At 37.6% G+C, this 14,725-nt stretch overlaps 3 protein-coding genes across 3 annotated transcripts; 2 read left to right on the top strand and 1 right to left on the bottom strand.

Moving 5' to 3' along the window:
• Positions 1-439: 439 nt before the first annotated feature.
• Positions 440-3,936, top strand: LOC110229723. Its single transcript, XM_021030471.1, has 2 exons — positions 440-2,070; positions 2,155-3,936. The coding sequence occupies exons 1-2, from the start codon at positions 782-784 to the stop codon at positions 2,669-2,671; spliced, it is 1,806 nt and encodes a 601-aa protein (XP_020886130.1). The 5' UTR covers positions 440-781; the 3' UTR covers positions 2,672-3,936.
• Positions 3,937-6,250: 2,314 nt separating this feature from the next.
• Positions 6,251-8,632, top strand: LOC9320186 (soluble inorganic pyrophosphatase 2). The gene is made up of 9 exons (XM_021031839.1): positions 6,251-6,386; positions 6,947-7,100; positions 7,272-7,300; positions 7,399-7,464; positions 7,684-7,791; positions 7,885-7,950; positions 8,032-8,152; positions 8,247-8,328; positions 8,411-8,632. Exons 2-9 carry the CDS (start codon positions 6,959-6,961, stop codon positions 8,451-8,453), a joined length of 657 nt encoding a protein of 218 aa, XP_020887498.1. The 5' UTR covers positions 6,251-6,386; positions 6,947-6,958; the 3' UTR covers positions 8,454-8,632.
• Positions 8,617-12,726, bottom strand: LOC9320185 (nucleolar complex protein 2 homolog). Its single transcript, XM_002884073.2, has 12 exons — positions 12,486-12,726; positions 12,340-12,381; positions 12,049-12,254; positions 11,875-11,946; positions 11,235-11,789; positions 10,844-11,146; positions 10,416-10,745; positions 10,115-10,321; positions 9,895-9,981; positions 9,550-9,644; positions 9,330-9,461; positions 8,617-9,033 (listed from the first exon to the last, which is right to left on the bottom strand). The coding sequence occupies exons 2-12, from the start codon at positions 12,350-12,352 to the stop codon at positions 8,715-8,717; spliced, it is 2,319 nt and encodes a 772-aa protein (XP_002884119.1). The 5' UTR covers positions 12,353-12,381; positions 12,486-12,726; the 3' UTR covers positions 8,617-8,714.
• Positions 12,727-14,725: the final 1,999 nt, after the last annotated feature.

Here is a 14,725-nt window from a genome sequence, read left to right as displayed (position 1 = left end):
TAATAGTTTTCCCATATTTTAAAAAAAAAATGGTCAGCTACCTCAACTGTTGGAAAATACATGACCACACATGCCAACTAAAAGAACGGACCCTCACCTACCTGAAGTATATGTATATCATGGTCACATATTCGAATTATATGTCGTCATGTATTCTACACCACAGACATAAAATCTCGGTTAACTGGTCTAAAAACTCTGGGTTGACCAATCGTTGACTCGTCGGAACCCAGTTTAAAATCGGGTCTGAAACTTATTAACCCGACACGTTGACCCGCTCCACGATCCGCTCCATATAATTAAGTTGGGCATTCTTAATGGGCCAGAATTAAAACAAAACGGCCCATCTTCTAATTAATTTGTTTCGTGAAAACAATAAAGCCCATCTTCATTAAAACATTGAATCGACACCATCTTCGTAAAAAGGTTTTATCTTAGATCTGTGGAGAACAAAAAATCCCCTTTTCACTTAGGGTTTATGAGAGATTGGAAGCGTTTGAAGCTAGAGAAGACGAATCCGGTGACATTGTTGGTTGAAATCGAGATAGAAGACGAAGTCGCGTTTCGATTCTCGTTCCAATGAGGTACATTTATGCTTGCGGTTTGATTTGGTAACTTTATTTGGTAACTTTGTAGGATTTATTTCGACAACAAGTTGTGGTTTTTACTGGGTCTGAGCATGTGGGCAAGTGGGGATGTTGTCGGGAACTTTTTAGGGTTGATTTGGAGATTTCTTTAAGTCAAGAGAAGAAAAAATTGTGTTCACACTCTTCTTCTCAAAATGATAGACTTGTCGAGTTTGTGTCGGCTTATGTTTGTCTTTATTCACATTGTTTATGTCTTAAAATGGCCTCTTTTCACATTGATAAATCCGTTTGTGTTTTTTTTTTTTTTTTGGTATTTTGATAGTCAGAAGATTACGGTGAAGGTGAAATGTCATCATCCTGGCTGCTTCAAGACAGAGGGTGGAGTGTTAAGCTACGGTGATGGAATAGTTGATGTCTTAGAGGTGGATTCTTTGACAATCTTTGAAGATGTTGTCATGTATTTGGTTGCAAAAGACAATAATAACGTTGGGAGGATGTGGTACAAGCTACCTTACGAGGACATGTCAGACAGGATCCCTCTGTGGGAGAATGTTGAGGAGAATAAGAAGAAGTTGGTTGCTAAAGCACGCTGGATGGGAGAGGTTGACATATACTTTGAGAAGCCAATTCAATATTCAATAAATGAAGAAGTCACAGAAGCTGCCAATAAGGAAGCCAGAGACACAGCAACTGCTTCAAAGAAAGCCTCAAAAGTAGCTGGTGTGAAGGTCAAGAAAAAGAGAAAAGTAGTTACCAAAGAGATTGTGTGTGAAGATGAAGACAGTGATGGTCAGAAATCAGATGCAGGGTTGTCTGAATCATCAGACTCAGATATGGAGGCTGACATTGCTGAGGAAGAGGCTGTGAATGTTGAGGAGGAAGAGATTGCAGTGTTTAACAGTCACAATTATGAGGAACAGATTCCAGATGAAGACGAAGTCTATCCTGCAACAGATGATGAATCTGGTGATGAGGAAGCACAAGCAGAGAGGTTGGTTAAGAGGGGTTTACCAGATGGTGTCTTCAGTTTAAGGCAGGTGTTCTGTAGTGGGATTGACTTTAAGAAGAATGTGGTCAAATATGTTTTGAAAACCAGAAGGAATGTTTTTTATGATAGATGGGAAAAGGAGAGACTTGGTGCTAGATGTAAAGGAAAAGGATGTAGCTGGAAAGTTTATTGTGCTGTGGAGAACCCGATTGGCAAGTGGATGGTGAAGACCTATTTTCCTGACCATCAATGTCATCCAACAGGAAGGTGTGAGATTATAAAGACCCCTGTTATTGCTAATTTATTCCTTGAAGACATTAGGAGAGATCCAGCGATGAGTGGTCCAGAGATAAAAGATGAGATGAAGAGGCAGTACAACATTATTATCTCACCAAACCAGGCTAAAGTTGCAAGAAGACGTGTATTTGATAAGCTACAGGCTGAATGTGATAACCAGTTTGCAAGGTTAAGAGATTATGAGCAGCAACTACTTGAGTAAGTATTACCATTCTAAATAGATTCCTTTATTCTTTGTTGTTTGTTTTCTGGTTTGACTAACTGTTTTGTTTTTCCTTTTAGGTCCAATTTGCATACTACAGTAGAGATTAATACAACAACAAGAGCTGATGGCAGTGAAGCATTTCATCAAATGTACATCTGTTTTGAGGCGTTGAGGACTGCTTGGAAGCAGAATTGCAGACCAATCATTGGTCTAGATCGTACATTTTTAAAGAACTCGATGAAAGGGATGATGCTTACTGTTGTTGGAAGGGATCCTAATAATCAGATATTTCCAATAGCATGGGCAGTGGTGGATTGTGAGAACAATCCAAATTGGGAATGGTTTGTTGGCAAGTTGAAGAGAGATTTGGGCTTGGGGTTAGGTGAGAACATCACTCTCATTTCTGACATGCATAGAGGCTTGATTCATGGGATTTCTACTGAGTTACCAATGGCAGAGCATCGAGCTTGTGCTAGGCATATCTACTCGAACTTGAAGAAAAATCACAAGGCTGACATGTTGAAGCCTTTGTTCTTGCAAGCAGTTACAACAGTGGTGATTATAAGGAAGATTTGGCATTTTCAAGGAGTTTGATGCACATGCTTGTCAGGCTCTACTTCAAAAGGATCCAACTACATGGTGTAGGGCGTTCTTTAGGGTTGGTTGTTGTTGTGCTGATACACACAACAATCATACAGAGTCATATAATAGAACTTTGAAGATTGCAAAGAGAAAGCCGCTTGTCCAGATGTTAGAACTAATAAGAAGAGATGCAATGCAAAGAGTAGCCAACAGGTCCACTATTGCTGAAAAAGAAACTGCAAAGTACACCAACAAAGCAAGGACAGAGGTACAGAAATCATGTGAAGGAGCTCAATATTGCGCAATGGTTAGAACCACTGGCGGGGAGTATGAGATTGTTGAGTTTGGAATGGGATATGCAGTTAGCTTGAGTGATCGTACTTGTGCATGTAGGATGTGGGATTTGACTGGTATTCCATGTCGTCATGCTGTATGTGCAATCAGGGAAATGAATTTTGAAGTGGAAGACTACATCTCAGACTATTACTTGACTGCAAAATGGCAAAAGACATATAGAAGATGTTTGAAACCTGTGAATGGATCAAAATTCTGGCCAGATTCAGGAAGACCAAGGATTGCAGCACCACCTTTCAAGCATCCTGCTGGGAGACCAAAGGGTAAAGCAAGGATCAAGGGTTTAAATGAATCACCACGCAAAAAGAAATCTGAAACAAAAGTTGGTCGGGAAGGAAGAATAGTGCATAAGAAAGTGTCCTCATGAGGTATATATGAAATTTTATTGTCTCATTGTCATCTGCCTACACTCAAACTCTGTTTGCGTTTGATTTTGGTCATTTCTCTTTCAATAGTCTCCAGAGAGCAGGGCAAAGAGACTGCAACAAAACAATGTCCCTCAATTGGAAGCTCAAGATCAAGCTGAAATGGAAGCTGCTTTTGCAGCAATGGAACAGGCACCTCCTGAGACTCAACCTGAAGTGCAAGATGTTTCTTCATCCGAACCTCAGATTAGCTTTATCAATAGGGTACTATTTGGATGAGTGGATGGTATGTAGAGGGTGTAGAAATTTTTTGTTCATGTGATTTGGTCATGTATTTGATCATGTCTTACACTTAATCGGCTTGTTTTGGTCATGTCTTAGGTGATGTTAACTTGTTTTGGTATTGTGTTTTGGTCTTGTATTTGGTGATGTTAACACTTAATCGGCTTGTTTTGGTCATGTCTTAGGTGATGTTAACTTGCTTTGGTATTGTGTTTTGGTCTTGTATTTGGTGATGTTAACTCTTAATCAGCTTGGTTTTGGACACATTTTAGTTTATTTTTGGTCATGTAATCAAATATCTTTGAGACAAACGAACTACTCAAGCTACAAATTCATTACTACAATTTCATTACCAAACTACAAATTCATTACCAAACTACAATTTCATTACCAAACAAGAACAAGACAAACAAACTACTCAAGCTTGATGCAAATACTCTACTTAAGACAATAACTCAACTACAGACAATTACTCCAATGGCACATACAAGTAAACCCGTCAAACCCGTGATAATTACTCGTTGGCGATGCACAATCTTTTCCAGCTCCTTAATCTTAGCCTTTGTCTTTAATCCCATATCAATTGAATATTTCTCATCATCGTCGGAATCAATTGATGATATCTCCCATTTTACCTTCTCCAAATGGTCACGGAGCTCCTTGATTGTCACTGTTAGTTGATCGATCATCTTGTTCTTCGCATTAATTTCAGCTTCAGCTTCTATGAGCGAGCTTTTCGGCAATCTCTTCAGCTCTTCTTCTTCAAACCACCTAAAGAACTTGCAATGAGCATTACTTCCTTCCTTGTACAACTGACAGCCAAAGAACCGCCGATTTGGATTTTTCTCAGTTTTGGATTTGTAGATCTTAGCAGGTAATCCATAATCACACACTTTCCGGCCTCCATCTAAACTCCTAAAGGTACTAGAAGATCCCGAGCTTAATTCCATCTTCTCACCTCCGTCGAACTCCTTTTCACGATGAAGAAAATAAACAAGAACCCTAAAATCGATTTTTCAGATTTTGAGGTAAAATGTGGTGGAGAAGAGGTCGTGGAGCAGGCTTCAACGAAGATGGGCCGTTTTGTTTTAATTCTGGCCCATTAAGAATGCCCAACTTAATTATATGGAGCGGATCGTGGAGCGGGTCAACGTGTCGGGTCAATAAGTCTCAGATCTGGTTTTAAACTGGGTTCCGACGAGTCAACGATTGGTCAACCCCGGAGTTTTTAGACCAGTTAACCGAGATTTTATGTCTGTGGTGTAGAATACATGACGACATATAATTTGAATATGTGACCATGATATACATATACTTCAGGTAGGTGAAGGTCCGTTCTTTTAGTTGCCATGTGTGACCATGTATTCTCCAACAGTTGAGGTAACTCACAATCTTTTTTCTCCATTTAAATATTAGAAAGATATATATTTATTAAAGAAGAAAAATACCAAAAGAAGTGGGTTTGTTGCTAGTTGCTACTAGAATCTCAGATCAGCTTTTGTTTGTGCATATACATCAACATGAGATATATGTAACAGTTTTTTTTGTTGCCTAACATTTTCTTCTTCTTCTCTACCTTGACTAGGACAGTTGAACCCAGGAGCTACAAGATCAGGCGCCTAACATTCTTTTATAAATCGTTTTAGAAATAAATCAACTCAACTAAAATTTGAGGTAACAATATAAAATATGGGGAAATGAAATATTCATCTATGTTTTGTTTAAGTGTATTCTCGCAATCAAATATCATATACGAAAAAAAAAAAAAAAAAAAAATATCATATACGTGTCCGAATAGGATCTCTTTCTAAAAATAATAAATAAAAAAAGTAAAATTTTATATTTACATATCAATTTTTTTTTTCGTCTGAATAATATTGATAAAACTTCGAAAGATATAACGACCGGCCAAATAGTTAATATCCATGGTAAGATAAATCGGAAACATTTACATATCAATTACAATCTGTAATTTATACAAGAAAGTTAACATATCAACTATATATTTAATTTAATAAACAAATTTGTAGAAGACATAATTATTTTGAAACTATCCTTTGGTAACCATTTACATATATCAAAATGAATATTCTAGTCATTTCACTAAAATAAACAAACTTTGATGACAAAGATCTCTCTAGTATCATTCTTATGCATAGAAGTATGAGTGATTTGAGCCAAAACAACACAAAAAGAAAGAATAAGAATGAGTGATATAAATTCATCTCTTTATCTTAAGAAAAAATAGGCAATTGTTTCCAAAAACAGACAAAAAATAAAATAAGGAATTAACGAAAGGAGAATGCCTAATTTTCAGGACACGCGTCACATAACAATTTGTCAGTCGGAGACTTTTTTGGTACATTAGTGTCGTCTCTTTTTCTTTTCCTTCAATTAAAAGGTACACACACAACATGGCCTAATTATTTTTTTAAGAAAGACATTAAAAGCCCGAAAAACTATGACCGTCAGATCAATTAACCTTTTCAAATTCAACGTACACGATTCATCGTACAACTGACGATGAATAATAACCAAGGAAAAGTGACGTCATCGCCTCCTTCCTCCTCCAACGTCCAATAAAGAAGCGCCACTCACAGTCACACGAATACTCTACTGTAACTGCAAAATCTTTTGTTGTTTTCTTTAAACGAAGAGAGAAGAAGAAAAAAAAGCGTTACGGATTCTCTTCTTCGGTTTCGCCATTGAAGCTTGAAATTTCATCTGTAAGATCATCTTCTCTCTCGTTTCTTTCTTTCGAAATCCGTCGATTAGGTCATTTTTCTCTATCTTCTGCTGTTAATGGTGCTTGATTTTGATTCCTGCTTGTTGAATCGGAGCGGTTTCGTTTTGATTTTGCGTTTCTTGTCGGTTTCTTTTCGTTTTGAGCGCCGAGAACTTGGATTGTTCTTCGCTGATGATCGATTCGTCGATTTACTTTGATTCGTTTGGATTTGTTCTATTTTACGATTCTATTTCAGTTTTCCGATTGATGTAGCTTAGAGTAGTTGGTGATGTAGCTTAGAGAACTTGGATTGTTCTTCGTATATACGTTTAGCCTCTCACGTTGTTAGATTGTTGTCTAAGATGATATGGAGTTGCTTGGTATGTGTGCTTCATTTCTCTGCTCGGATTTGAATAACCATTCTCTGATCTTTCTAGAAGTTTTGTATGGTTTATATGATTGGAACGTCGAAGGATTTGTCTGGTGGTTATTGTATGAAATGTTCAGTAGTGAGAATAATTTATATGATTGAATGACTTTCCTTTTGTTTGCAAGTTATAGTGGACATTCGATATGGCTGAGAAAAACGATGAAGGAAGCGCCAAGGGCTATGCTTTCCCTCTCAGGAACCCTAATGTTACTCTGAATGAGAGAAACTTTGCAGCCTTCACTAACAGATCAGCTGCTGCTCATCCTTGGCATGACTTGGAGATTGGTACGCTAATCTTGTGATATATGCAATTTCTTCCTATCTGATTCATAAAAGTGGCATGTATCCTTGTCTTTCTTACTTTAAATAGTCATGTGAGTGAAAGCCATTCATGTCGCTGCAATGAGGGAAAATGTTCATTCTTTGATGTGAGTGTTTGTTTGTTGAATCTTTCAGGTCCGGAAGCTCCTGCTGTTTTCAACTGTGTAAGCTTTATCTCCTTTTGCATCGCAGAAGATTATATCATTTTAAGAAAGCTAGTGCTGGTCCTGTGATTGTTAAACGAGCTTGAAGTCTTTGTCAGGTTGTTGAAATTAGCAAAGGTGGAAAGGTTAAGTACGAGCTAGACAAGAACAGTGGCCTTATTAAGGTACAGTGTTCTTTGGCAGTCTCTGAGTATATGTTTGATTGAGTATAACCTGTCTTCCCATCCCTCAAATTCTTGTTTGATTATGCGGTTATATGCATCACTGCATATATGCAGAATGATGTATCATAAGTCACATTTTATGCATTGCAACTAAATATCCTTCATCATAAGAGTCGAAATGAAGAAAAACTCTGATGACTGAAAGTTTTTCCTCTCTAGGTTGATCGCGTTCTCTACTCATCCATTGTGTACCCACACAACTACGGTTTCATTCCTCGAACTATCTGTGAAGACAGTGATCCAATCGATGTCCTGGTACTAATGCAGGTGCTTTCTCTCGCCTCTTCTTAGCTTTCATGTTCTTACAAACTTGATATAAGCAGGCAGTGAAATAACAGACTTGAGCTAATTATTGTGCAGGAGCCTGTGCTAACCGGATCATTCCTCCGTGCCCGTGCTATTGGTCTGATGCCCATGATTGATCAGGTAACATTAACCCTTAAACCCAATTCTACCTCTCTGCCATGTATAACCTTACCATGAATCACCTTGTTCTGAAACTTGCAGGGTGAAAAAGACGACAAGATCATTGCAGTATGTGCTGATGATCCCGAGTTCCGTCACTACAGAGACATCAAAGAGCTTCCCCCTCACCGTCTAGCTGAAATCCGTCGCTTCTTTGAGGACTGTATCCTACAGAGACATACTGCGTTTAACGTATAGTTTTGTTTTGGCTTATGCTTTGTTAGTTTTCAGATTTGCACTTAACAAACAATGTTTAGACAAGAAGAATGAGAACAAGAAAGTCGACGTTGAAGGTTTCCTTCCCGCTCAAGCTGCCATAGACGCAATTAAGGACTCCATGTAAGTGTGTTTTATCCCAAACACCAAAGTAATTACACGTTTACTTTGTTAATAATGAGCAATGTACTGTTTTGAAACGCAGGGATCTTTACGCAGCTTACATCAAAGCTGGCCTGCAACGCTAATGAAGAACCAGTCCCGTCTGTTCACTATCACTGAAGCCGCCTTCTATACTACATTCATGTTAGAAAAAGTTTCACTTGGTGCATTTTCATAATGCCCATCAGAAAACATTGTTGAACTCGAACCTTTCTGATGATGATGACAAATTCCAGTACAATCATAAAATTTGGAATATTAGCTTTTTCTTTTCCCCAAAATTTTGTTTAATGTTGATTGCAAACATCCGAAAAAGTTATGTCATACAAATTGAAGATACAAAAGACTTAAGCTACTCGGGGCTTCTTCTTCTTGGTTTTCTTGTAAGTCTTATGCCAGGTCTTGTAAGTGCCCTTGGTCTTCTTAGAGTTCTTATTAGATGTCTTGGTCTCAGGATCTGTAATTTCGTCTGCTGCATCATCTTCATCTTTGTCTCCTCCAATATCAAATAGATCATCTTCTTCTTCTTCATCAGAACTCAACACAAAATCTTCCACAACATCATCATCTCCTAAGCCTTGCTCATCCTGCTGCTTCTCTGTTTTACTCTTCCCACCTCTCTTCCTTTTTTTCTTTTTCGTCTGCTCTTCCTCCGGCTCTTTTTCTCTGTTAATTACACATTTGCTTTAGGTTATATCACAACGGTCAGATAAAGTATTGGCATTATAACCGTAGGAGACAACCAGTTCACTCCTATCTAGAATCCCCAAGTTAATCGAGCCACCCGTAAGTCCGTAACTATCCAAAGTACTTAAAACCATAGACCCAATCTTAATATGGATGTATTTGGGGGATTGATTTTGCACGAACAACCCCTACTCACACCATAATCTACCACACCAAACCGGTGATTTACCATATGAAACCCTGATGTGTGGATTTCAGGGGAAAGAAAGACATACTTGGAGTCACTTCCTGGTAACCAGGAAGAATTGAAAGCTAAAGCACCCTTTTCAATCCTATCTGCATCATCTTCATCATCACTGCTAGGTGCATTTTTCCCAAAGACAGCTGAGTTCTCTCCCACAATAACACTGGAGAAACCAAACGGATTATTAGTACCAGTCAAAGTCATACAACAAAATATATACAAGTGATCAATTTTAGAGGAATGTAACGCACTCTGATTCCACCAGCGATTCGTTTCTTTGCTGAGCTCTTTGGCGGATAATTTCCATGTATTGCAATAAAGGGCTTTTTCCTGCCTTCTTCTCATCCTGAATAGATAAGACCCAAAAATCATTCAAAACAACGTACTATAAGAGAAACCATGATTCTATGCTTTGCAATGATTTTGAATTAATCATGTGCTCTGTAACCATAAACAACTCGTAGTACACACACATAATTTTCAAGGATTGCAGCAGGAGTTCACAGATTCATGAAAAAAAAACAAATATAGGTTTTGTATTATTATAGCTAACAATTGAAAAATTCAAATGGATCAAGAGAAATGAGTTACTAAACCTCAAGGAATGATTCAGAAGCAAGATCATTGGGTAGAAACTTAATCGAAGCTCTCTTTTTGTTGACAAACTCTGAGTTAGCTTCAATCTGAAAAGCAAAGAAAAAGAAAATAAGCGAGAGAGATTGAAGGAGCATCAACACAAAAGTCAATATAGCCAGTTCTTTTATTGCAAGGACAAGATACATCGAGTAAAAGCCCATTTCTCTTTTTCTAAGGTACCTGGATAATGAGTTGCTTCATTTCTTTCCTAAACCTCTCAGCTTTGGTGGATTTGAAAAAGCTACGCAGCCTTATGGTCGGGATAAATGATAGTTCAAAGAAAGCGACGGAACAACTCCACTGAGACAAATGCTCCACAAGCTCCTCCACTACAGAATAAACACATGCCTCCTGAAACGCTCTTGTCTTCACTGCTGGTTTACTTACCTAGAAAGAGATTTCAATATCCAAAATGATTAGTTTGCATGATAAAATTTCATTCTAGTCTTTTTATTAAAGACCCAACCAAGTACGTGTTTACCTTCAGTAGTGTGCGTAAGTCTACACCTTTGCCAACACCTCCAGTGGGAGGTCTATTGAGCTCCTTCATCTCTAACATGTCCACGAGAAGCATTGAGACAGGTATAAAGGTACCGGTCGAAGCAGCAATCCGGTTTAGCATACGAACACATCTTATTCTAAGGGGAGTGTAGCGAGCAGTGGGAACAAGTCGTGCTACACCAGTTATTATTTGAGCTAGCGGATAAGCAACTGGTCTGAGTTCAGACTGAGAGCTGTAGGCACAAACAGCTCCCGTCCAAAGCTCAAGGCAATGGATGAATTTCCATTGATACACTTTCCGAAATGCTTCCTGTAAAAACAACCAAATGTAAATAAGAGTTAACAACTTTTCTCAACGCATAACTATTGGCAGAAGAACTCAAGTCCTGAATATTAGTGAGAACATACTTTTGTTTTTGTGTTAAGCGCTTCACGCAGAATCATTGCCAATTGCCTTATGAAGACAAATGCGTGCTGATATGCTGCAGAGATATCTGTGCCGAGAAGCTCAATGAAGCAATTACCAAGAAACGAAATATGCTGCAATTTATCAGCATTCACAAACTGGCAATTCAACACATACGCTTTGTACATTCCCTTGAAACAGTCATCCACACAGTCAGATCCAAGACGTATGCACAAATCTCTCAGGAACAACAAGGAAACAACAGAGAGAGCGCCACTACCAGTTCCCCAGAAATGAAGTGCAACCTAGTTGGAAGAAGAGCAGCAATGACGTGAGCAAAGAAAGGACCATAAAGAAGAAACATGAACAGAATACTATTTTGCTCCAACAGACCTTAATATATTTCCTTAGGAGGCTAGGAAAAGCAGCTAGAAAAACCGATGAGTGCTTTAGGCGGCGCAGAGTATAGGTTATCATTTCTGTGTCGGTCATCTGGTTCAGAACATGAAGGGAATTCCCGAGATATGATTTGACTAAATGATTATAGTTCTTCCAAGGCCTGGTGTTCATCAGGTCCAATATAGTCTCTTTTGTTCCTCTAGTATCTTCAGGAAACCTTAACAACTTACGAAGAATCCCGTCCATTTCAATCAGAACGTATGACATAATCTTATTAAACACCTCGCTTGACATAACGCTAAACTTTGTCGATTGATCGTCCCCGGTATCATCACCATAGTGACATGCAGTTCTATAAGCTCTCAAGATAGAACGCACTGCACCTAGCTTCGCGTCAACTTTGATTGATTTACTCCATGAATTAACCATCGATGCTGTAATCGTTTTCTGCTCGGTCACTTTCTTTGCAATTTCCATCTTTGTTGCTTCATCATCACCTTCCTTTTCAGTGTCTTCCAAGTCAGTATCAGGTTCAACATCAGTATCATCCTACAAAATGTGAATCGCTAAGACAAAAGCTCCGAACACATTGGCATCGAGTCACAAACTCAACATATACAATCTACAAACTCACCTCAATTTCAGTAGCATCAAACTTTAAAAGCTCTGCATCATGCTCTTTCATATACTGATAAAAATCAGCGTCCTGCGGAACAAAAATAATCCGCAAAAGTCATAAAAAACTCAAATTTTCCATTCATATATCATTACAATTAACACAATCAAACATGTTACAAAGATGACTCACCTTTTCTTGAAGCCTCTTAAGCTGTTCTTCATGCTCCTCAGCTTCTGCTTTCGTAGACTTCACCTTCTTCCCACGCTTCTTATCGGTCTTCTGATCCGTTGCTATATCATCTACATCGATTTCTTCAACACTCATGAGCTGTTCCTCGTGCTCCTCATCAGCTTCTACTTTCTTAGATTTCAACTTCTTCACACGCTTTTTATCATCTACATTAGATTAAAGGGTTTATCAATCTCAAATCCATTAAGCTCCAATCACAAATATATATCCAAAATTGAATAAAAATCGAACCTTTGGCACCCATTTGTTAGCACAACACTTTGATAAATCAACCTGCAATCAAAACCATCAATGGTAACAAGAACAAATCAGTTTAGAGTCGAGCTAAGAAACAGATAAAACCTAAATTCTCGAAATCAAAAAGAAAGAAATCGCACCGGGAACAACAAGAAGGACGACGGAGAGAAGAAGAAGAAATTAGGGTTTTAGGAGGTGAGGGTTTTTATTACAGTGTTGAGTGTTCCTTTGTTTTTTATTCAATTTATTAAACCGGACCAAAACCCGGTTTGATTTCGGTTGAACCGCAATTCGAATTGTTCTAATTTCCCAGAACAGAGCAAAAACAGAGTTCCCAAATTTGAGAAAACAGAGAGACACGTTAACGAGAGATTTACCTACGATTCCCAGAAAAAAAAAAAACTCGACGACAAAAGAAGAAGATGTTGTCGTGGTCGACGAGACGAGACTGCTGTCTGAGTAGAAGTCAAGTGTTGTTGTTTTAGGGTTTAGGGTTTATGTTTGTGACTAGCGAAATAAAGGTTTTATGTTTGACACGTCTACCAATCGGTTTAACCAAAAATCCAATTTGCGACTGTTTAACCGAATTATTTAGGCTTTAACCGGTCATGTGGTCTTAAAAATTATTCATCGATGTCAAACAAATAACCTCATCTGGGCCAAACTATCAGTTTTCCCTAGGTATGGGCGTTTAATCCGAAACCGAAAATCCGAACCGAAAAAATCGGATTAAAACCCGAACCGCATCCGAGAGAATAACCGATCGGTTGATTTTTATATCCATCGGATATTGGATAATACCCGATCCGATCCGATATCCGATGGGTATCCGAACTCATCTAAACTCTCCTCTAGAACCCTAGTCCCTAGTCCCTAGCAATACGAGATCAACTTCCCTTATTTCGATTTTCCTAGTAATACGGGATCCACTTCCCTAATCTTGATTTTCCTACTTCTTTACCTTTTAGGATGTTATGGTTTACCTTCGTCTTAAAACTTTGATGTATTGGCATGGTTTTATGTCTCACTTTGGTTTCAAAACTCTATGGTTTGCTATGGTTTCATGTTAGTTCAACTAGTCACTTCAGTTTTGTTTTGCGGTTTTCGAATTGTTTGGATTATTTTTAGATTTTTTGGTTAAATCGGATATTGAATATCATATCCATACCGATCCGAAACCCGAAATATCCAAACCGAAACCGATCCGAATTCTATAATTATCCGTATGGATATTAGAATCTATATCCAAAAAAACCGAAATCCGAAAAAACCGATTCGAATCCGATCCGATAACCGAACGCCCAGGCCTTTTCCCACTCCCTTGTATATTTTAAACTTTAAGCTTTTTTTGGTTTAGTTACAAAAATATTAATTATTCAGTTCTATATGCCTAAGAAATAAACAAAATCTTGAAAGTGCTTTAGTAAGAAAAGTAAGAAATCATTTCATAATTTTGAAGTTAAATTTAACCATATGCGAGTAGTATATTATGCAAAGAATTAGATGATTATTTACGGAGAACTGACTCATGGTTTCGAGGTTAAAAGTAGGCCTAGGCATATTATCTGAATCCGAAAAATTCGATCCGAACCGGTTTCGGTTACTTAGTAAAACCTTATCGGATTTCATATAGAATGTGATTCGGATTTTGGTTCGGATAGGAGAATATCCGAAACCCGATCGGATATCCGCTAATCTGAAATAATACATTATATATTATTAATTTTATGCTTAATTCAGATCGCGTAGTTCAGAATTTTATGTTTGATCGGGTAAATTTCGGATAATTCGGATAATTTGGATAATTAGGATATTTCAGGTTTTATCGGATAATTCAGATTAAATCCGAACCGAAACCGTACTTATTTTGGTTTCGCATACACTTTGGATTCCAAAAAAAATTGAAAACCGATACGAATCCGAAAAAATCTTATCCAAAAAATAATCGGATTCTATATATCCCAATCCAAAAAATTCGAAATCCGGATAATCCGATCCAATCCGAATGTCCATGCCTAGTTAAAAGATTCACTATGGTAGTTGAGAGACTAAAATTTAGGGGGTGTTATTGGTTTGTGATTTAAATAGAGTTTTAATGACTTTAATTGTTGTGTAGAATCTGTTGTTATTCAATCAAGATTTTGTTAAACTCTCTTAAAGTTTGGTGTTATTAGTTTGTGATTTGTAAAAAGTCATTTAAAATCTTAATGAACATTGTGTTATTGGATTAAGAGTTTTATAAAGTCATTAAAAGTTTTGTGTTATTCAACTAAAACAAAACAATCTATGACAATCTATGATTGTTAATGAATTCAATTATTGTGTTACTGGTTTATGATTTTAAACACTTTTCTTTACAAAATAAAGTCATGGAAAGTAT

This window comes from Arabidopsis lyrata (assembly GCF_000004255.2).
Source record: "Arabidopsis lyrata subsp. lyrata unplaced genomic scaffold ARALYscaffold_3, whole genome shotgun sequence".
In the NCBI taxonomy this organism is placed as follows: domain Eukaryota; kingdom Viridiplantae; phylum Streptophyta; class Magnoliopsida; order Brassicales; family Brassicaceae; genus Arabidopsis; species Arabidopsis lyrata.
Note: the sequence above shows the minus strand (reverse complement) of the source record. Positions and strands in the feature narration are given on the sequence as shown.